This window comes from Kryptolebias marmoratus, linkage group LG21 (assembly GCF_001649575.2).
Source record: "Kryptolebias marmoratus isolate JLee-2015 linkage group LG21, ASM164957v2, whole genome shotgun sequence".
Classification (NCBI taxonomy): domain Eukaryota; kingdom Metazoa; phylum Chordata; class Actinopteri; order Cyprinodontiformes; family Rivulidae; genus Kryptolebias; species Kryptolebias marmoratus.
The window spans coordinates 17,405,328-17,428,106 of NC_051450.1; the positions used below are offsets into that span (position 1 = coordinate 17,405,328).

General features: G+C 39.4%; 4 protein-coding genes and 3 non-coding genes across 7 annotated transcripts in view; 1 reads left to right on the forward strand and 6 right to left on the reverse strand.

The window, feature by feature from the left end:
- Nucleotides 1-4,671, forward strand: part of terf1 (telomeric repeat binding factor (NIMA-interacting) 1) — a 6,915-nt gene extending 2,244 nt beyond the window's left edge. Inside the window, exons 3-9 of the mRNA XM_017406350.3 lie at nt 1,505-1,632; nt 1,841-1,927; nt 2,031-2,180; nt 3,476-3,588; nt 3,656-3,753; nt 3,862-3,944; nt 4,039-4,671. Of these exons, the coding sequence (XP_017261839.1) occupies nt 1,505-1,632; nt 1,841-1,927; nt 2,031-2,180; nt 3,476-3,588; nt 3,656-3,753; nt 3,862-3,944; nt 4,039-4,200 (821 nt within the window). The 3' untranslated portion in view covers nt 4,201-4,671. The remainder of the gene's footprint in view (nt 1-1,504; nt 1,633-1,840; nt 1,928-2,030; nt 2,181-3,475; nt 3,589-3,655; nt 3,754-3,861; nt 3,945-4,038) is intronic.
- LOC108230284 (somatomedin-B and thrombospondin type-1 domain-containing protein) lies at nt 4,274-8,358 on the reverse strand. The gene is made up of 5 exons (XM_017406351.3): nt 7,666-8,358; nt 6,808-7,002; nt 6,584-6,662; nt 6,019-6,195; nt 4,274-4,789 (listed from the first exon to the last, which is right to left on the reverse strand). The coding sequence occupies exons 1-5, from the start codon at nt 7,886-7,888 to the stop codon at nt 4,672-4,674; spliced, it is 792 nt and encodes a 263-aa protein (XP_017261840.1). The 5' UTR covers nt 7,889-8,358; the 3' UTR covers nt 4,274-4,671.
- A 6,135-nt stretch (nt 8,359-14,493) lies between these two features.
- Nucleotides 14,494-18,193, reverse strand: si:ch211-171b20.3. Its single transcript, XM_017406804.3, has 7 exons — nt 17,194-18,193; nt 17,074-17,119; nt 16,234-16,328; nt 15,929-16,061; nt 15,628-15,729; nt 15,480-15,535; nt 14,494-15,193 (listed from the first exon to the last, which is right to left on the reverse strand). Exons 1-7 carry the CDS (start codon nt 17,285-17,287, stop codon nt 15,039-15,041), a joined length of 681 nt encoding a protein of 226 aa, XP_017262293.1. The 5' UTR covers nt 17,288-18,193; the 3' UTR covers nt 14,494-15,038.
- A 152-nt stretch (nt 18,194-18,345) lies between these two features.
- rpl7 (ribosomal protein L7) lies at nt 18,346-22,658 on the reverse strand. The gene is made up of 7 exons (XM_017406803.3): nt 22,582-22,658; nt 22,019-22,118; nt 21,747-21,913; nt 20,788-20,925; nt 19,358-19,467; nt 18,654-18,869; nt 18,346-18,393 (listed from the first exon to the last, which is right to left on the reverse strand). Exons 1-6 carry the CDS (start codon nt 22,593-22,595, stop codon nt 18,661-18,663), a joined length of 738 nt encoding a protein of 245 aa, XP_017262292.1. The 5' UTR covers nt 22,596-22,658; the 3' UTR covers nt 18,346-18,393; nt 18,654-18,660.
- On the reverse strand, nt 18,520-18,612 carry LOC112450217. Its single transcript, XR_003038760.1, has one exon. It is a non-coding gene; the product is annotated as a small nucleolar SNORD12/SNORD106 (small nucleolar RNA).
- Nucleotides 19,093-19,181, reverse strand: LOC112450218. The gene has a single exon (XR_003038761.1). It is a non-coding gene; the product is annotated as a small nucleolar SNORD12/SNORD106 (small nucleolar RNA).
- Nucleotides 20,643-20,734, reverse strand: LOC112450216. Its single transcript, XR_003038759.1, has one exon. It is a non-coding gene; the product is annotated as a small nucleolar SNORD12/SNORD106 (small nucleolar RNA).
- Nucleotides 22,659-22,779: the final 121 nt, after the last annotated feature.

The window sequence follows — 22,779 nt, forward strand, 5'->3', positions numbered from 1 at the left end:
AGAAAACGCAGCTTCACATATTTCAATGTTTAAAATCGGTAAACCAAAGGACAACACAAGGTCCAGGGTGTGACCATGTTCTTGAGTTGGACCCGACACGGACTGAACAAAATTAAAAGAGTCTAAAAGATTAAGAAAATCTTTGACTAACGGCTTGGTGGGACAGCACACATGAATGTTAAAATCACCAACAATTAAAACATGATCATACTTTGGCATAATCTCAGCCAAGAGATCCGAAAAATCCCCAATAAAATGTTTGTCATATTTTGGAGGTCTATAAACAACAGCGCAAAGAGTTGGGCGGGTACGACCCAACTCAAACATCAGACACTCAAAGCTGGAGTAGTAAACAGAAAAAAGTTGTTTACATGTGAACTTCTTCCTAAAAACAACTGCAACACCTCCGCCACGTCCAGAAGTCCTCGGCGCATTAAAATATGAACAGTCTGCAGGTAAAAGATCAGAGAAACAGCTTGACTCACCGACGCTCAGCCAGGTTTCAGTCACACACATAAAGTCCCAGCCTCGAGTGGAAAAAAGTTCATTCAAAATAATAGTCTTATTAGATAGCGATCTAGCATTCAACAAAGCCATTCTTGTAGGGACAAACGTCAGAGGAAAAGATGATCGTGGCGCCCAGACCACAGGTCGTAAATTTTTTAACTTTCTCCTGCGACTCCCAAGGCCAGAAACTTGCATATTGTGCGTTATTGTACATCTGATTTGAAATGACAAAGAGTGTGTGGGTTGTCTTTCCCCATTTAAAGTGTTTCGACCTGCCAGAGTTCTCACTTACAGCCTCAACAAACACAACATATTGATACCATTAGATAGATCTTTTAAGGACAAACTCAACACAATTTGAATTTTAAAAAATCGGTCTACTGGTTACCAATTTATTGTCAAAAAAAATGATAATCAGAATCAGTCTAAATTATTGTATTTCTTAAATAGGCAGCAATAGAAAATGTTGTGTTTAACTTCCTGGGACTGCCGTTCTCACACCCGGCTGAAGCTGAGGAATCTCTCTGATTGGCTGTAAATTTTCAGATGGTTCCTTGGCAGATAACACATGAGCAAAGCAGTGGAAAGTGCCAGCTCCTGCTCGGCTCTTTGCCGATGTCTATCATAAAATGTTTTATTTCACCTGAGTTGAGAAATTAATGAATGAATTACTTTGATCGCTGCCTGACTCAGTTAGCTGTAGCGCTACCGTGCGTTGTTTATTTAACAGATTAAGAACATATAGAGGATGAAAGGGTTGTGAGTGTACAGCTGGCTTTGCTAACTTGTCATTGTAAAGCCAGTTGCTTTTTGTTCGACATATTTCTTAAGATACGCTGTAAAGATTTTATTAAAACCACCCAAATTACTCACTTGGGGACTATTTAGTTGTTGTTTTTACGACTTGTGGTGTGAAAAAGAGGAAGTTTATGTGACTGATTCAAGATGAAGACTCTGTTTCTGTTCTCACAAATGTGCATGTTTCACTTTTCTCCAGATGTCCTGTTTGAAGCCGATGAGGCTGTGATGCCTCTGATGTCTGCTGCCAACGTATGGTCAAACCTAGAAAGCGCTGTGGATGATGAACGCTTGTTCAAAAACATCTCCGTGCATTTGCTCGTCCAGGTAACTCCACAGTACTTTGAATTTTTCTTTCGACTCCTGTTTGAGAAAATGCACAATTCACACTAAGAATGACAGAATTTAGGTTTCTCTTTGCTAGTGAATGTTTTAATCCTGTCCAGGTGTCATAAACAAGCTAGATTTTCTAGTTTAACTCCTGCTTTTGTTGTGTCGTTCTTATTTTGACTGCAAACATTTGCCCTGTGTCTAGTCTGTGGCCGTCTGCCTGGAAAAAGGTCAAAAATCCCTTGCCTCCTCTGCCCTCAAGTGGTTTGAAAAATCCCATGAATGTCCACGGGTCTGTATGCTTTTCTGTTGTTAGTTTTCAAAGGCAAATAGCTTTCTTTTACACTCGGATAGCCCACGTTTTAAATGCTTCGTATCAAACTTTTCTGCAACAGAACTTAGAAGTTAAGCTGTCAACTATCGTGACAAAGATGGAGACGTACCACCCATTCCTCCTGAGCTTCAGCTTCGACCACCTGCTGGAGATGATCGAGTCCTTCTTGGACTCATACCTGAAGAAGAATCCGTCTGACTATCTTCTCAAGGTAAAGAACTGAGTGTTATCTGTCAAACCTTTATGAGAAATGCATCGGAGTCCTAAAACGTTTGAGACATTCCAGAAGGGTGCTACGCGACAACCTAACTGTGGTCTGGATTTGCTCTGGACGCCAGGCGCATATTTTCCCCCCAGACCAGTAGGATCACATCCAGAAGGTCTGTGAGTGAGACGGTGACTGAAGGTGGCAGGAAATCTATTAGAGTATTTACTTCCAGCACTCTGAGAAGAGGTCCTGCCTTCAGGCTGACCTGTAGGACCACAGCTCAATATTGTTGATAACTTCAAGAGCCTCATCTGATATTTTCAACACGTTTGAAAGAAAATACAATTTCAAAATCGTACTTTCTTCATCCTGTTTTCGCTCTCATGTAAAGCATTTTATTAGTTTTTTTGTTTTTTGTTTTTTTAAACAGATATTTTTAAGATATCGATCTGATTTTAATTAGTTCTGGCTCATTGGGTTGGAGAAAATCAGATTTCTGAAAGTGCATGTTTTGTGCTGATAGCGGGAAATCTTTTTTCCGGTGCTGCATTTTAAATTAATTTAGACTTGTGTGTGTGTCGCTCAGTCCAAACCAGCGTGAAATGCATTCTTAGGTTTTTGGTTTCCAGATTTAATTGCCAAATATGTTCTCTGTAGATAGCTTGTATTTTTTATTTTTCTTATTATTATTCATATATTTTTAATATTATTTTTTTGCCTACTCGAGGCTAAGACAGTCCTTCCTCCTGAAGGTGCTTACGTGACGCGATCACTCAGTTAAAAGAACAGTTTGTCATTAAATTAGCTGTAAGGTCAAACTGTGGAGTTCTTCCTGAGGCTCTGACAGACTCACTTATTCAGGAAACTGTCATTAATGTTTTATGAAGAAGCTGTTGACCTCCAGGAAGTCATAACTGGAGGGGTGTTGTAATGACAGGCTTCATTAGTTTTGCAGTCCTGACCTAACAAAGTTAGTTTTACAAGATTATGAAAGATAATATTTAGATCTAACTTCTGACAAAAGTCCACGTCCACTTTAATGGACAGAAATGATGTGGCAAGGTGGTTTTTGTTTGTTTAAAGTTGTCTTTACTGAATTTTGAGATTATATTCTGTTATTTAAAACACTGGAATTGAAATATAGTTTACAGACTTCTTATATGTTCTTGTTGTCTCTATAAAGCGCAGCTAAGAGAAATAGTTTAAAGCCCAGTATTGCTGAACATTCATGTTTGTAATGATTTTATCCAAACTTAGACTTGCAGTCGTCCATAAATGAATGTTTGTTTCTCTATCAGGCAGCTGCAGACGTGGTCCAGTCTTCCCAAAACATGGAGTGTTTGGAGGATGTGGAGTCACCGGGCAGCAATCCCTCAGAATCACCGACTAAATCAGTTCGGAAGAATAAAAAGTAAGAAACGCTGGGCACCTAATGCATCGCGTGTATGGCTAAAAATAATTATGTCACACTTTCGCAGAACGAAACGGAAACTACTGCCGTCTTCAAATGGTGAAATCTGGGTGCCTGATGCCACCAAGAAGCCTCGTGTTTCCGTCGAGCGACTATACAAGCACGGTATGGATTTGTTTTCTCCTGGATTTGCTTCTGTCTGGCATAAATACCACTGAAAACAGTCACGAGCCCGTAATAAAACCAAAACAATTTTAACCCTTCTGGCATCAGAGTTATCTCAGATGATGGCTGGGAAGTCTTTGAAGACCCACACGGTTACTTCCAGGGTGACTTACAAAAGAAAAACACATCAGGTAAGTCGAACTAAAAAAGCCCATTTTATGCTATTCATTCAAGTTAAAGTCCTGAAAATGCAGAAATATACAGTTAATGTTTTGTACTCTTTAGAAATGGACTCCCCTCCTGGATAAATGCCTGAAAGAGGGTGTAAAACGTCACGGAGTAGGAAAGTGGGCTCTCATCTTAAAGGATCATGACTTTCAAGGACGTACTGGCACGATGCTTAAAGACCGATGGAGAGTTTTATTAAAGGCACATGAGGTGGGCTGAAGAGAACCAGAGCCCCCATCCTGTCTTTAATCTGAGTAAAGTAGCATTCTCCCTGTAAATAAAATCACTCATGTAGTGTTATGGTTTTTATTGCTGAAACGTTGTAATCAGCTTTGTTGTGCAGCTGTTTGCTCCTGATGTATGCCTTCATCTGTTGTGCCACAAGAGGGTGCCCAAGGCTAGTATAATTAGCTGTTTTTATATTAACTCCTGCGTTTTTAAGTGTAAAAATTTTATTTGATAAATATATTTTTTAAATATTGTACAATAAACAATACTATTTTTTTAAATCAGCTTTGTGGATGTATAACAAGGTGACAAACTTTTTGTGGCGTCCTAATATAGTGACATGCACATTGGGTTTGTGACTCAGATATGATTCTGAATCATCGTGCAGAACACTAGAATAAAAAAAAAAACATTTCAAGTTTTCAGTCTCATCTGTCTGATCTGCGGAGCGTGTCCTCGGAATCAGATGAAGACAAATCTGTGTTGTGTTGGACAGGTGCACTTTTGAGTTTTCTGGAGTTTCCTCCATGTCCCCCGGCACTGAGGGTTCCCTACTGCCTGCCAGTGGAGCACAGCTTCCCTGCAACACAGATACACTTCATTAGTTTCACGTCACTGCACTGTAGATACAGGAGCACTTCTGAGCAAATAAAAATCGGATTAACTTCCAAGTTGTAAAACAGATTACCAGCAGTGATGAGTGCTTTTGCAAACCACTGTAAATACACAAAGAGTGGTCAGGAAAATATATTTTAATATAAAACTGAAAAGTGGTGCTTTTGCTTTTAAATCCCAACGATTACCTTAAGAAGCCATGTTTGATTTGTTAAATAAGATCTACCTGTGAGCGATCCAAGTATCAAATGATATACAGCTGTTCTGATAGTCCCCAGAATCAACACCTCTAAAGAGTAAAAGCTACCACCAAGAAAGAGACAATGAAGACCAAGGAACTCTGTGAAGTACAGATCAAAGATGGGGAATAAAAAATATCCCAGAACCCTGAACTCCTTTACACCTATTATTAATGGAAAGATGATGCCAGCACAGCAAACCTGCCAAGAAATGGTCCATCAAAATTCACTGGCCTGGTAAAAAGGGGGCATCAATCAGAGAAATATCCAGGAGGCCAAAGATAATACTGATGGAGCTGGAAGGATCCGTCCATAGGACATGGCAGCATCATGCTGTGGGGATGGGACTGGGAAACTTGTCACAGTTAAAGGAAAGCTGGATGGAGCCAAATCCAGAGAAATTCTTGAGAGGAACTAGTTTTCCAGTGATTCGAGACAGAAATGGTTCGTCTCTCAGCAGCACAAAGATCCAAAACACACTGCTGAAGTGGTTTAAGGACAACCAGTTAAATGTCCAGTCAAAGCCCAGATCTCAGTCCAACTAATGTAATTTAAATATTGTTGGACACAAGATGTGCCAGTCCAACCTGAAGGAGCTGCAGCAGTTTGCTCATGAAGAAGGAACAAATTCCAGCGGCTAAATGTACCAAACTCCTAACTGAACCTGATCTGTAACTGCTGCAAAACATGGCTCTACAGAGTATTAAGTTTGGGGGGTTAAATACATATGCATGCACCATTTTTTAGTTATTTAAAACAATACCCCTCCACCCATTTAACTTCATCACTCTGAAGTATTTTTGTAGAATTGTTACTTATAAACAAATTTAAAATTCAAATAAATTCCAGGTTGAAAAGCAGCAGAATAGAAAAAACACCAGAAGGGATGAATGTGTTTGCAGCCCAGCGTAAATGTTTTTGAAAGAACTGCAAGTAATGGTAAAAAAGGTCATACTTGTCTGATTCCCGGCCATCTCCTCGGCAGCTGCCACTTGTGTTATGCAAAGCAGGAGGCTCACAAGCCACACACACTTTAAAGCCTTCTGTAATGTAGCGCATCCAGAGTGTGTGGGGCCGGTTCTCCACCTTACAGTGTGGAGTCCGGGACTCGAGCTTGAACTCCACACAAAACCTAAAAGGGAATAAAGTCAAAGTCGTAGAAGTCACACAGAAAACAGCACAGTATTAGGAGAGCAAGTCATCACCCAGTCCTAGTAATTCTTTACTTCCCTACAATTAGACCTCTCGTGTGTTTGCTTTTCATGTGACAATCCTCAGGATTTAATTTCAAAGGACTGTGGGCTGTCTCTCAACATTGTCATAGTTAATGGTCTTTACACAGACAGCCAGGTGGGCAAACAAAGGTAGCTCATGGGGATGGAACAAAGTTAGGTTACAGCATACCTCTCTGAAATAAAAGCACTCCTTTTTTTTCCTCTCTTAAATTCAAATAAACTCAGGGTCATGAGCAGTTTGAGATCACACTGAAAAGTTTTATAGAAGTCTGATATGAGTCCTACCCAGGGTCCAGGGGGTTTCCGTAGCTGTCATGCTTGGGCCTTCCTTTGCCAAACTCCATGCTTGTAATGAATGCAGGGCCTTAAAAGAGAAGCCAAATCACTATTTATCCAGTTTAACCCATTGATGGATTAGAAAAAGGATGAGCCTGGGAGTTAAGGTGCATGCAATCTAGCAAAAGCACCTAGAGATGTAGAAGCAGCAAAGTATTGATGTGTTTACATACCTGAATCGTGTTGGCAGTGGCTGCCTCGGTGGTCTCTGTACTCCCTGCACCCAGCTCTTTCCTCCAGTCTGGGGCAGGGTTCTCCACTGTTTCCGGGCTGCTGCTCTATGCGACGGACCCGGACTCTCTCTGAAGGCTGGCAGGGCTTGGCACAGCCGCTCCAAAAGCTCCAGTTGCTCACGGCGCAGTCCTGAGCTAAACGTTGGGGAAGAAACATTACCCTCTGAGGTAGCAAACCAACTTAAAACGTTAAATTTTGATCTTTTCTTCTAGACTGTATAATCATGTTAATGTGAAATAATTTAATGGCGCTAAATATCCAGGAAATAACTTCAGATCAGTCAAGCGTTAACTATAACTTGTGCAACTAATGTTTTCTGCTCTATTTCAAGTGATTTGAGAGTTTGCCAGCTGAGCACCCCTTCAGTAACCAAATTCTCTGATTTCTCTTTTTTCTTCACAGTTGCACTCTGTGCTTAATGGCTGAGCTTTGAAGTGTTAGATGTGCCGATTTGGAGGCTATAACACTTATTAAGTACGCTCAGCTTGTTTGACTGGAGCTGTAATTGCTACAACTGATTGACATTCACATTCTTCAAATTTTTTGGACTAATTCCATTATGTGGGCCAGTCCTCTGAAGCTGGTGGAGGTATTTGTTGTACACTCACAGATTAAGATCAGTTCTTATGTTCTGGAGAATGTAGAATATAATCAGCTCTGACTAAATATTGGTGATATTTGTTTTCCCTGACAGGTTCATAGGATAATCAGTGTTTTTATCTTGAGCTCAGGTTATCTCAGTGGTGTTGCAAAGTTAAGCTCTACTGTGATTCATTTATCGTCCCTTCACCGCTCACCTGGACACTCTGTGAAGTAGTCGAAGCAGCAGTCCTTGGTTTTGATGCAGTCCTCATCACAGTAGCACTTCCCGTACACGCGGTCCATCCTCCAGTCGGTGATTGAACAGCTTAAATCTCTGCCCCGGCAGCACCTACCTGAACAACCACCAGCCACCAGGTGATTCTGTCCAAGAGAGGCAAACAGCAGCAACCAACAAGCAACCTCAGCACGGGACGGCATCACGAGGAGGGGATCGGACCACCAGTCCAAACGGAGAACTGAACACTCTTCTTCAGTCCTGGTCTTCCTCACTCATGCTTGTGATGGTGATGGAGTACGAGCTCGGAAAGACTGAACTCCACCACAGGAGCCCCTTGTGACCTGGAATTCCTGTCTCCTGTGTCCAGCTTTTTCCCCCTGCAAAGGCAGCCTACAGTTCAACCGATCAAATCAGATCAGACTTCCATGTCTCGTGTTGTGTGTCTCGCAGGAGTTGCCAGCTGAATACCTCCCTCCCAGACAATCACACTCTGAAAGAGGCAGTAAGACATTAAGGGAGGGGTGATCTGCTGGATTTCCTTTCTCTCCCATCTCCGGTCATTCCCTCTTCCCTCCTTCTCACCTGCCTTCTTATTCACTTGCTTTTTTTCCTCCACAATACCTGTGATCCTGATGCCACCGTAGCCCAGCTGCCACCTCAGATCTCTCAGTCCTAAAAGAAAGGGAGGAATGTGAGTAGCTGGCAAGTCTCCAGACAATTGTGCTGCGGGGCAGTGGGAGAACACTAAAGCCACCCTTTATTCCTCACATCTCTGCCGTTTAGTACAGTAAAAAAATAAGCAGGTATCAAGTTTTAGTTTGTTTCTATCAAATTTTGACATTTTTAGGTCTTTCAAAGAGGGGTTCAGAATATGCTGTAGATAGTGCTTTGAACAACCTCAGTTTAGAAAAATAGGGTGTTCAAAGAGCTATTTGCAACAGATTAAATGTTCATAACTTTTCTACAGAACCCCACTTTAAATGATCTGAACTGTCTCTTTAAGTCTGACGAAGGTCCTAATAAATCGAGTTCTGCCCATCTGAACGTCAGAAGCCCAATAATTAAATCTGTATAACTTGTGTTTCATATTCAACTATTAAAAATAAAGAAATAGTTTTATTCTGACCATAATTCAAGGCCTAGCATTCTTTGAAGAATGCATATCGCTCTCTGACTTTTAGACTAAGATCATTTTATGACAATAAGTGATGGAGTTATACTTTAGTGCTTTAAGTCAAACCTTGTAAATGACCTCATGTACGATCATCTGCAACCAGTTAGCACTCAAAGCACAGTCTCTGTTCACACCTCACCAAACTTTAGCTCTATATCTGTAAAACTGACCGAATCAAAGAAATCCTCGTGTCAAGGCTACTTAGCTGTGGCTGCCATCTTGAATGGGGTTGACTTCGAAAGTTAATCAGCTGTAGATGTGCATCCAGCGATTACTTTCTGCAAGTTTCATTCAACTTCCTCCATTGCTTTATGGGAGATTTTGGTAACACACAAGCAAAATCAGATTGCTTTTCAGTGTTGGGCGATAATTGTGACCAAAATGTAACAAAGAAAACAAAGAAAATACAACACATTCAGAAGTTGGAGGGCTGATTTTGAGATCAGCTCTTTTGTTCTCATAGACTTAAAAAATAATCCTCTCATTAAAAAAAAGGAAAGAATCATATTTCTCTAAATACCTGACTTCTATAAATTAATAAACTAGAGGGATCAAAGGTGTTTCTGATACTCTGAAAAGAGCTCACGCTAGAAATAGTTTGGACATTTTTCTAACCTGAAAATGAAGTTTGCAGGGAGCAGGTCTCTGTGTCATGGCTGTGGATGGATTGGAGGTAGCGGGTACATGTGGTGTGGTACAACCCAGTAAGATTATTAACAAAAATAATCACAAAAACTAACAGGAACAAGGAACAAAGCAGGCACGAATACTGAAAGGTAATCTGACAGGCAACAGTGAGAAACTAACACATCACACACACAAGCAGGGCTGATTGTGGAGCAACAACAGGTGAGTTAACGAGCAGTTGACCTATAGGTGTGTGTGTCGGTGTATACAGGGGAAGTGAGGTAAAGGGCTGAGAACATGAAAGTCCAAACACCTCACTGCCTGATTTAACTGGTAACAGAAAACTCTGAAAAAACAAGGAACCGAGAGAATCAAAGAGAGGCAAAAAAAATGACATAACTTACAATAACACACCACAGAACTCCCCGAAACTGTGATGCTCTGTGGATCCTTTGATCCGTCTTCCTGTGGAGTGGCTCAGTGGAACCCAAACTGACTTCAGAGACCACATAACTCTGATTTGGACATTTGAAATCACAAGAACTGGGTAAAGTTCATCCACACACTACACAGGAAGAGTTCAGTTAAGCTGCGGAGCTGACTCGATCTGTCCACTGATGCAAAACTTCAGCATGTTGGACTTGCACATCAAAGCATGTGTGTTTCGCATGTGACACACTCCCAGCCCCGGACCTCCTGCCCTCAAGGTGCATCTGTCAGAGACAATCAGCCTAACCATTAAAACACACCCTGCTTGGCGTCTTCATAGTGTATCTGAGTGGGGAGGGGAAGAAATTAGAGCTGAATTCACGTCTCCCAAATAGCTGCAGATTGTTTTGAAGTTGTCAGAGAGCCGTAGTGATAACACACACACACACACACACACCTGAGTGTGTGAGAAGAAACAAGAAGAGACATTGATTGGATTTAGTTAGGAGCAGTTGTGCCTCCTCTCCTCAGGCAGGATGTCAGCGCAATGACCCTTTGCTCCATCACACCTATGAGGGGAATGCAAACACCACCGGTCCCCATGGCAACACCTGTCCCCGGTTACTATAGTTTCAAAACAGTTGTTTAGGAGTTCAGCCCTTCGTCTCGACCTGTGGCTGGAAAGTTAAGCCGAGGATGTCAGCCCTGACAGGCCAACACGAAAATCTCTGTGTTTAACCTTATAAAATATCAAATGAAACCCTTAACCAGAGTACTGTTTGAGTTTGTGACTTCCTGACTGATTGTTTATTTTACTTTAAATGTGCAGCTCTACCTCCTCAAAGAATGCACAGATGCTGTACGCACAAGGTTTAGACTTTTGTCATGATTCTCACAGCTACAACAGAGTCTATTATGATAAAACATCTAGTACATCCTCATAATGATGCTTCATTTATTACAAGACGTTGCTGCTTATGGGTGATAACAAACTCTTTCAGGACTCAGGAGGACCGATGACACTCTGGCAGCAGCTCTGCCTGCCGGCGGGCCTTGGACCGATGCCACCTCAGTGACAACGGAGACAGTGATATTGATGAAAGTTTTCTCCCTCGCTCGTGCCCGACATCGCCACTGATAATTGTCCAACCATCTGTCACCTCCCTTGGCATACAGGCTCCATATGTATGGAAATCATTGCGGCAGGTGGATGGGGCAAGATGTGTGGGCGTGGAGCCGGACTGACCCCTGCTTCGGATGAGAGGAAGATGAAACTTCAGGTGATGACGGCGACTACAGAAGACAGGGGGGCATCCATCAAAGCAGCTTAAATAAATCTTGACAAAGAGCAGTGAAAAGGTTAAACCTCCCCTTGACTACTGGGTGTCTATTGCTCTGCCCAAAGGAAAATGTAAAAATACCCCACAAGGCAATTTCAAACTTCAAGGAAAACTTTTTAATAACAAATTAATGGTTAAAATTTTCATCACATAGTAGCTGCCTTGTTAAAAGTTATTTTGCTCTTTTTAAATGGACAATATAATTATTATTTGTGGCCTAACTTTAGCCAAGCATGTTTTAGCATCATCCTCTTTGACATTCTTTACAGAAATTTACTTTTAAATGTAGCAGGTAATTCATTTAATTAATGATTTTATGGCAAGCCCAAATCATGATCGCTTCTCCTCTGTGCTTAACACTTGAACAAGATTTTATTCTACACATTTTTTTTCTTCAAATATATCCTAATTATGACCATAAAATATACGTTCACACCAGTCTTTATCAAAAGACATATGATTTGTTTGTATGTTTATTTCTTAATTTCTAACTTAACCCATTGATGGACATTTTTATTACATTTTAATTTGGTTCTGAAAAAGCATTTCACTCTTCATCAAGTATTTTTTCTTATTTTCAGGTTGTGAGGCAGTTTCTCCAAAGAGCTCTTGTTGATTGGATCAGGGTTTAAGTTTACAGTGTAAAGCGTTTAAATTTCTCTCTTCTTTCATTGCATTGGCTGTAAATAAACTAAACCTTTTACAACTTTAAAGTGGCCTGAGATTCAACGGGTTTGGAATACATACATTTAGTGATAATCTTTTCATTTAAACTTTGCCTTTCCAGATAAATAATAATCTTAAATGCACTTATCTAATAAAAGTAACACGTTTTTTCCTCTTTTATTCTGTCAATGAGACACATGGGGTACTTTTAAGCAAACTTTATCCCATTAATTCATTTTTATGTGTTATTTATGTCCATATAAAACTACATGTTAGTGAGTAACTTTGTTGGATTTTTTTTTCTTCTGTTTTGCTGGCAACTTCTCAGATTAGTTACTGGTTTTACACTTCAGGTTTTAAGTTTTGCAGTCACAAAAGGAATACATTGGGGGTAATTATGTACTTAAAAGTGCTGGTAGACAGATTTTGGCAGACAAGAATCACATTTCATCCTCCCTGCAAGAAAGCTAATAAAGGTGTTATCTAAAATCCTTTAAATGCGCTGCAACAATGGTCCTCTTATAACTGAATATTCAGCTGCAATTTATTGATGCAAGCCTCTCTGCCCTGGCTCATCGAACAACACCTTATTGATGTTTTAATGGACGGCGCTCTGATTTATTTTTTTCTTCCTTTATTTCTTTTTTTTATCCCAGGACCAAAGGGGGCTCTTTTGCTCTCATGCTGACCCAAACATATTTCGGGCGCGTTTGATTTGAGGCTTTGGCAAACTTATAATTTGGCATTCGGGTCCACATTCTTTCATCCCCGCTGATGGAAACGACTGGCATAATGTCAAGTGTGGTGAAACAGTCACACACTCCGGCTTTTTCTTTACAGCAGTGGCAGAAGGGGGCCGCTGCAAATCCTGCAGTAAAAAAAACAGGAAGATCTGGCCAGTTCTTCTGCCACAGAGACATGCAGCTGGAATGGATGCAGTCTGTGGTTCAGCATCGTCTTGCTGAAATATGCAAGACCTTCCCTGAAAAAGATGTCAACTGAATGGGACCAAAATCTGTATATACTTTGGACAGATTCAGCCTCTCTAAAATGTTTTTTTTTTTTTTTACCCAGTCCTTACTTACTGACCTGTTGCAAAATACTCCTCCAGCTGATTTTTTATTCATACTTTTTACCTTTACAATTTTATTCCCCCTTTCCAACTTTTTTCAATATGTTGCTACCATCAAATTCAAAATTAACTTATTATTTCATAAAAATGGCACAATTTATTAGTATAAATATCTGATATGTTTACTATGTTCCACTGTAAACCAAATATGGGTTTACAGAATCTGCAAATCATTGCCTCTGTTTTTTTATTTACGTTTTACACAATGTCCCAGCTTCTTTGGAATCAGAGTTGTAGTTTTTTTTCCGTAAAGCAGCTCTATATTCATATAAAACCTGTCCTTTTAGCGGCAGCGGCTAAAGATTCCCGTAAAGCTACAGTGAAACGATAAACAACTTGTGTGCAGGCCCCAGCACAGCTCTTATTAAAGACCTCATTGTTGACTGTTTGTTACAGGTCATTTTGTTTCGCCACACTTGAAAGAGACGGTTAAAAAAAAGAAAAAAAACCTGGAAGAAGAGAGAAGCCCGTCCTCCATTTGAGCCTGAATACAGCCCCTTCACGTACCATGAGCGAGGGGGACGGCTCTGCCTTTCTAGGTCACTGTGTGTCCCTGAAATGAACACCTCTCTGCTCAGAGGGAGGGATGCATGCAAACAGAGCCTGATGTTTGACAACATCTCATTTGTATTTAATAAGGAGCTTCAGGACACTCCTTGAAATTAAACACAGTTGACAGTTGAGTTTCAAGCAGACGCACGGAGATCATCCTGACTAGATCACCCCTCTTTGCTCAGCCTCCTCTAATTTTCTTAATCAAACAACAACTGGCAAATGAGAGATAAAAAAAATTACCTTTTGCATAAAAGTTTTACTGATTGTTGAAAGTCTACAAACCTTGGCTGTGTTTTGACATATCTGTGCAAAAGTGTGTGAACCTTTAGGATAAAAAGCTTAATTTTTAAGTTAAATTGGGTGGTTTTGGTAAGCAGCTAAAGCTTTCTTCAACATTCACCAGTGTCAGTACTCATAAGAGACAACCACAATGGTTTGCACATTAGCACTTCACTATTAAAAGCACAAGTTTTGTATTTCTGTCCTTGTCAATAGTCAGAGCTACTTTCTTGGGAAATGATATGTCTGCAAGACAGCGAAGTCTCAGTCATGGTTTCTTTACTGATACAATTTGAATCAGTAATCCTTGAATTTTTTTTTTACTTAAAATGATAACTGGTGCAGCTGTTTTGAGAATTTTATAATAAATAGGGTGAAGGTTTTCTCGAAGTGTTGAAATATTAGTCTATATACTTCTTAGGCCTTCTCTGGTGGTGAGAATGAATAACCATGCCAGTGTTTTGACAATTATACTGATAAACAGTGACTGTAAATGTTGCTTTTTTTGCATTCTGACTGTTCAGTATGTAGTCATGCAAGAGAAGGATTAGAAGTCTCGTGTCATAGGCTTGTGTTGAAATATTTCTTAAAAAGTGCAATTCCTTAAAAATAACAAAAATAAATTTATTTTGTTTCAGGAAGACATCTAACAAGGCACAATAAGAGTTTTGCTGAACTATGTACATAAATAAATATTTCACGTAAACAAAGTTAAAATGTGTGTTTAAAACTGTTGTGTTTTCAAACTCAACCTGGACAAAATCAACAGCATTCTGGGCACAAAAAGAGAAACATGACAGCAATTAGAAAAATAAATAAAGCTTTTTTTTTCATGCAGATGCTGACAGAAAACTACAGACAAATGTGTGTCAGACTACAAGATATTTACTTAATAGCGTTTATTGTCTTGGCTAAAGCTGCTTTTTTACCAGAGTCCATATTATGTCATGACTAAAGGAGAGTCAGGAATCCCAAAATGTAAGAACCAGCCATGTTAAGCAGCCAAATAATATCACCGAGGACAAACAAGCAGTCAGAACAAGAAACTGGAATGAATACCGATCCCTAAATGTTTTATTTTCTTCAGGTTTTGGCACAGATTCTGATGTTTTGATCCTGAAGCTGTGTGACTTGGAAGGAGGTGATTGTCAGGAAGGAGGTTTTCTAGACTTTCGCATTTTCTTCAGCTTCTCTTGTCTCACCGTCTCACCCTGCAGAGAAGAGAGCTCGGATATCCGGTGGATGAAAGAGCGGGGAGCTCCAACCACTGGGTCTGGATAGGAAGGGGCTGCATGAAGATAAGCTTATAGAGGAAGAAAAAAAAGAGGGAAAAAGTGCCCTGAGAACTCATTCTTCTGCACTTTTTTTTAAAATAACAAACAGTATACACTGAACTGACAGTAATGATGTATGGGGACACTGTTTTTAGGTTAAAAAAGGAAACTATGCCTTTAAATCAACATCCTAAACACTAAATACAGGAGAGGTTTGGACTTTCTACACAAACCGTGTTCTGGCCTGATGTGTTGACACTCAAATATCTTGAAAAAGTCAAAACATTGAGGAGTCAAATCATTAACTGAACTCACTTTTCTGATTGTCTTTAACAGTCATCGGGTAGAAGGTCGGATAAGTCGCCTTAGGCCTGCGAAACAAAGGGATGGTAAAGGTGGTAACAGGCAGAAAAAAACTGGGAAGCTTTTAACTGTTTGGGTTAAAAAAATAAATTAAAAATACCTGCTGAGCTTGCAGCTCTCTACTGAGAACGAGTTCTTGCCATTAAGAACTAAAAGGGAGGGTAAAACTGAACTGGGGTTCACCTCGTATCTTTTAGTATAACTGAAAAACAAAAGTAAAAACATTGTGAACGTACTATATACAGCACAATGCTGCGACATTGCCAGCTGGGATAAACCCTCTATTGGCACTTTTCCATGTCTACTTTAATGTTAATCAAGATTTTTAGCAACACTTCATTAATCAGTAAAGCTGGATCTAAAATTATGCAAGTACTCTGATGTTAATCCGCTGGCTTCACCTCAGGGTAAAAGGTCGCCCTGCGTGGCTGTGGGAAAGCCCCTTAGAAAGGCTGAAGGGATGCAGGTTAGCAGATCTGTAGTAGTCACTCGGCAGCGGAGGAATCAGAGTTCTGGTCCTCTCCAACGTGGTACCTAAATCAAAGCAACAGTCAGTGTGATTAAAATGGGACCGGCTCCTATTACCTGAGATGACAACTCCACCTGGTGGCAGTGAGTTTACATTCCAGCTATAAGCCTTAAATTCAACACTATCATAAAAAATAAAAAAATCTCCGGAACATAATAATTAAAAGCAAATACTTACATGTCTTATCAAACAGGAAGTGCCTTCCTGATATGTCATTCTCCTGGTCAACGCTCTCTGATTCCAGCTTGTCATCTTTATCCAGGTTTAGTGTCCTACAGATTGAGAATATTTGAGCACTGATGCTTTTTTCTTTAGCTGATCACCAAATCGTAACAGAGTTATAGTTTCATGATGGATGACTATGGGTTCAGTGTTAAGACTCTTGGTTTAAGATTGTTATATCTAAAGTTGAGAGTGGATTTAATTGCTAGTGTTAACATGTACACCTTTAAAATAACTCAACTGAATCATACGCATCAGTATCAGTCCTTTATTATTTCTTCCTTGGTGCCACACACACACAGCTTATATTTCTGTCCTAATTAGGACATTTATTGACTAATACAATAACCCAAACTTCAGTCCTAAACCTAACACCATAACCTAAGAATGATGTTCCACTGTATTAGGACCAGGTCTCTGTGAGGACTACTGGTCTCCACAAAGTAGGTGATTATACTGGGAAAAGGCCTAAACAGATTAAAAAAACCAAAATAAAAACAGCTGTACACACACACTTTGAGATGTTATCCCCGTCTAATTTAAGTGTGTTGCACTTTAAGGCCCAACATTTTTATAACTGTAGCATTGTTTTTCAAATATCCAAATAAAATTGTTTAATTTATTTTCAAAATTCTAGTTTCAGTAAACAGTTCTTAGGCTCTGTGTTAAGTAAAATATCAGTAAACATATTTCTTAGGTCTTCAGTAGGGTTGCAAATCAGATCGTAGTTCCGCTTGTTTTAAATTAAATAATTTGCAATAAAAATGTTTTGTAATTGATATTCGTTTATCTTACCCTTTATTTATGAAGCTGCTGAACGAAGCCCTGTCGCTCCTGGGCTCTACAACAGATATGTTGACAGTTAAGCTAGCTGTCTCCATCTGATTTATATTAGGTGGTGAATTCATGTCTTACTGTTCAGGGGTTGCATTAAAGGAAATTTCCTCATCTGATTGTGCCCGAAGGTTGCTCGTCCTCCACCTGCTCCCATCCCGAAGCTCAGGCTCATGTATGATGCAGGGAACCCAGCGGGAGCATCAGGGCCGCAGCTAAAGCTTCCCTTTGATATTGAAGCCACGACGGAAGGTTACCGATGGCTTTCACCTGCTGAGAGTTGACCTGGTCCCGTTGGAGCTGCCGCACAGAGCCACTGCGAACATTACCTTACAGTAAGTACATGTCACCTGCCACGGTGTGAGCTTACTACAGTAACTCGAGCTATCCCTGAGCGGCAGTGCTAAGCTGCAGCTCACTATAGTAAAACGCTCAACCCGTCACCATGGAAACAGTGGTTTCATTTCATTCAAGTAGGATGGAGGACCTTCGGGATGTCCACCAAGTGCCTGTTTTTAATTCTAAAATTAACCCCAAACAGTGTTTGTTTCAACTTCAAGTTTAGTTTATGATCCTTTCAACAATATGGAAACTTTTTAACTCTACAAATTTATTACATACAACAGTTTCTGCTTTTTCTATTGTCAAGTTTTAATAAATTTTTTAATTTTCACTCGTTTCTAGGCCTTTAAAATCCCATTAAAATGTATGCTGTATTTTATGGAATGTTTTGTCAAGTATTTTCAAAGATTGCGTTTCTAAATAATGCTCATCTTTTGTTTATTCATAACATCCAGGTAACTTGTAAAAAAAAAAAAAAAAAAAGTTCTCAATTTATTACCTGAAACAGTGGTTTGGCTTTATATCTCTTAATTGTGAAAAACACTTTCAGCAATTTATCTGTAGAAAATCACAACCAGTTATAAACCTGAACTGAAATAGTCTGCACCTATTTATACCTGGGAAAAAACAACATATTCTACAATTTTGAGACTTAACCATGGCATATTTCATTTGTCTGCAATTCTAAGTTGTAAGTTTTGAAAATGTATCACACAGCCTACTGTTGTAAACTTTCATAAACAATTATTTTCTCAGGAAAGACAAAATCCTGAAGAAAAACAATCATTTCAATGACTTGGTTTAAGTCAGAAGAGGCAAATTTCTTACACTTAAGAACACTAAGAAAAAAATTGACAATTTGGTGCAGTCACACACATATGGGACCAAGACAGTTTTTGTCCATATTTTTTATTGTACATTTTGAGTCCTTTGAAAAACCTGAAAAAATTGGAGAAGATAAAAAAAAACAACATTAGAAAGATTATACTTTTGTTTACAAAACATAAGCAACAAACTTGATGAATAAAATCATCTGTTAGCTTTGTAAGGATCTCATAAAACAAAGATGTGGTTTCAGACACATTTGGCTTATTAACAGCTGGTTTTCAGCATTGTCGATAAGATGGGGAAAAAAGAATATACATCATTAACCACATTTCAGAAGGTAAGTTTATTTCTGTGATGTTTGTCCAGCTCACCTTGGATTTAGTTCATCCGTCGGATCAGTCTGTTGATCTGGTCCTCCCTGTTGCCAGCATCACCTCCCTCCACGAAGTGTGTGGTCTTCTTGTTCATCCCACCGCGGGGAGATGACAGCTTGAAAGGCCACAGGAAGTTGTTGGCGGGCTTAAAGTTCTTGCCAACTGTGAAGATCTCATGGATGAGGTCCTCGATGCAGATGATGCCAAACTTCCCTGCAGATTACAAAGTTAATGTGATGAAGCAGCTCTGTTGACCCATTTGTACATTTGTCATCTCAGACATGAGAAAACTTAAATTTTGAATGTTGACAGGGACCTCAGATTATTATCTGATCTTTAAGCATGTTTAGAGTACTAGACGAGAACAGCTCATTAATGTTTCAATAGCTCTGAACAAAAATTCAGCAAGTTCCTAAAAATGAATAAATGTTAGTGAAGAGTGGTTTCAGACACAACTGGCTATGGTCAGCGTTTTTCACCAAAGTCGATAAGACGGGGAAAAAAGTGTGCATCATTAACCACCAGGCCTAAATGTGAAACTGAGGTTGTGATTTCTTGTAAATTCAAAGAACTGACATGTTCATGAATTAGTACTTCTTGATGAACAAGTCTGATGCTGATGTCGATCAGTTCCTTCTAAATGACGCAAAAGGAGCATTATAGCTAAGAAAAGAAACAAACAAACAAAAAAAACTTCATACCAAGGGCCTTCTCAATCAGAGCATTGTCTGTGAGGGCAATACGTCGTTTCCTCATCCTGCCATGGCCACGTTTGTAGACGAGCTCACGCACAGACTTCAGGTTGGGGTATCTGAGGAAATCATAAAATGAGTTATAACAATAGTCTCATTAGGAAAACTTCCAGCAATACAGGAAGCCCTGTATGCAGCTTATTAGAGCATTATAAAAGGTACAAATACTGCACCGAGAGGGTTCAGATATGCTAAGGAAGAGTCACTTCACCAATAATGAGAAATTCTGCCTCCTCACTTTTATCTTCTCTTATTTCTAACTTTGAATCACATTACATTTAGTGTACATAGTGTAAATTATTCCCTTAAAACAAAATTAATTCACTGTGAAGCCTACAGCTTATGAAGCCTTTGTGTGACAGAGAAATTAAATGTGACTTGAGTATTTATCATCAAACTGATCAGTCTTCATAATGGGAGTGCTGCGTTAAACAACCTGGACCAGTTCCACAAATTACTTGTAATAATTGTGCTAACCAGATGAATTGTCAATAATCCACAGCCAAACTACAAACAAGAGTAATGTAACAGATTTGTACTGGTCTGGGCTCAGTTTGATGTGATTGCAAATGTAAAATGTCAGGCTGGGTACTGTAGATTATTTTCAAATGTTAGTATAGTTTGGGTCAATACAACCAGCTTTAAAAAGATATATCTCAAAGGAGAGAAGGAATAGTGCATCACTATATCTTATTTAATAGACTGCAAAGAAAAAGGCTCGAAATAAAAGCTAAGCAACGTCAACTTTAAATAGCTCAGATTACAATGCTCACCCAAATAAAAGATAATTACAGTCTGCAGGCCTACAACGCAAACTGAACATGTGTGGGACGGGATAATCTAACTAGGTAACATAAATATGGATTATTAAATTCTAAGTAATTTACTTCCTGTTCCAGCACTGAATATTCAGGCCTTTTTAAGGCTCTCATATATATAAAACCTAATTATTATCAAAGTGTGACTTCAAAACTGGGTTGATTTTGATGCAAACACGATCAAATATCTGAAGCCGTCTTAACAGCAAAAACAAAATTAGCCTCATTCAATACAATTGTTCTGGCTACTGTGACGTAAACACACAAATGTTTCAAATCTACAATAACTCATTTTTTTCCACAACCAGTTCAAACTAGATGCAATCACATACAAACTACAACAGAGAAAACTGCTCGATGCGCAACGCGATCTGTAAAAACAGAGGACGGTAATTGGAAAAACATTTGCGTCATGAAATGTGGTTTCAGACAAAACTGGCTTAGTATCAGCTAGTTTTCACCATGGTCGATATGATGGGGAAAAAAGTTCAGCATCATTAACCACATTTCAGACCAAGCTATATTATAATTATGTAAATATTCAACAGTGAAACCCCTTACCCCCAAGCAATGTAAGGCTCTGCAATCCTGAGCATGTTGATTGAAGCCTTGTTCAGCTTGACAAACACGCCGTTGAAGATCTGGCGAAGACGGAGCAGCTGCAGGACTTTGCGGACTTTTGGGGGCACACCGTTAATACTGGAGTGGGGTAAAAGTATTAGAATTAGTCCTCAGCTAATTGAAACCTGAAAAACAATATTACTGACAGTGGTTTCAGAAAATGTTGGCTTATGATACAAATTCGTATCATCATAGTCGATAAGTCGGGGAAAGAGCAAACATCATCAACCACTCCGTGTTGGATTAGGCATGTTGACATGGATTGCAAGCTTAAAGCAAAGTGTTATTCCTTAAAAAATAAAATACAAATACTGCATTGCACTGACTTTAACTAGTTGCAAAAATATCCCAAAGCTGGTTTCAAAAATATCCAGGTAAGAAAAGCAAATCAATTTAGAAGCAATGTTTCCTTAAAAACCCTCTATCATTTTTAACTATTTTAATTATCTTCTTCAGGTATGGATTAATGAAATTAACTTTTCATCTACCGACCTGAAACTGTGAATATAGAACTGTAGTGTCAGGCATTAAGTTATAAAAGTAAGACATTACAGGTTGTGGACTTGATTTAGTTGATCAAACACGGAAAACACCAAATCGACATTTATATTTCTGGATCTTTAAAATATCACAATACTGACAAGACTGAGCAAAGCACAATAAAACAAAAGTTTAACTACTGAGAACTCCATCTGATCTGTACAGGATGTTAAAATTAATATTAAGGTTTAGTATGCAGAGTTTGGGACTGAAGTAGAATAAATCTAATGCTTCATCTTGTCTATTTAGTCAATAATCTGAGAAGGAAATGACCACTTATCCACAGTTTTACACTAGAACTGCAGCAATCCATGAAAATCACACACCGACTACATCTAGTCTAACTGGGCACAACTCACCCTCTGATCCTGATGACAAAGGCCAGTTTGGGCTCAGGTGGCACATAGTAGTTCCCCACTTTACGAGCCATCCGGGCCAGGCGGATCTCACGCCTGTACATCTGCCTGTACTCCTTATGGTACTTCTCTGCCCTCTTGTAGATCAGTTTCCTGGTCACCTTTCGGACCTGATGAGAGCAAACACATACTCAGGGAGGTCACACACTTACAGGCAACATAAATAACTCCGTGACTGTGTTAGATCAAAACGGGCAGCAGAAAACGTCATTTACCTTCTTCTCCGCCAGCACCTTCTTGATGCGGATGGCCTTCATAGCAGCGAAGGCCTTTCGCCTTTTAAGAAGGCTCTCAGGGACCGCCGGAACCTTTTTTCTGCACAGAAAAATGCAAGAAATCAGGACAAAGGCGAACCACGTTGCCTAAACTTGTCAATGAATCAACTAGATTCCTAAACTGAAGCGACATGCTGCTGCTAAGTGCCGGCTAGCTTGCTAGCCTCTTCGTTTGCCGGCGACTATTTAGATTGATACACCTAAAATATATGATTATAAACAGTCTTACAGTAGGAAATTAAAAGCATTCATTTTACATTATTTAGAGACGCTGAAAAATACATAAAGCTCACAGAACCTGAATAGACAGCCATGTTGTTCGATGCTGCTAAGATATCGCTTAAAGTGGCCATAAAAACAGTAAAATAACTCGAGATTTTCAACAATACTACGATTATTAACCTATATAAGACTTAACCAACACGTAGATGTACAAAAATGTGTAAGCACTGCTCTTTTATGACTGGATGTGCATAGATTTTAATACAGAGTAAAACACTCACTCTGCGTCCGCCATTGCGATCACCGAGAAAGAGAAATTCTATTTTGCGCATGTGCGGGTTAAAGGATTTTAGGACCTTCGAGTGATTGTCCTCTCGGGTGCCTGATATAAAATTACAAATCACTGGTGGCGAGAAAAAAAAAAGTGACGCGAAAAGTTACCAATGAGTGTGATTAACAAAATACACTGATCTTGTTTT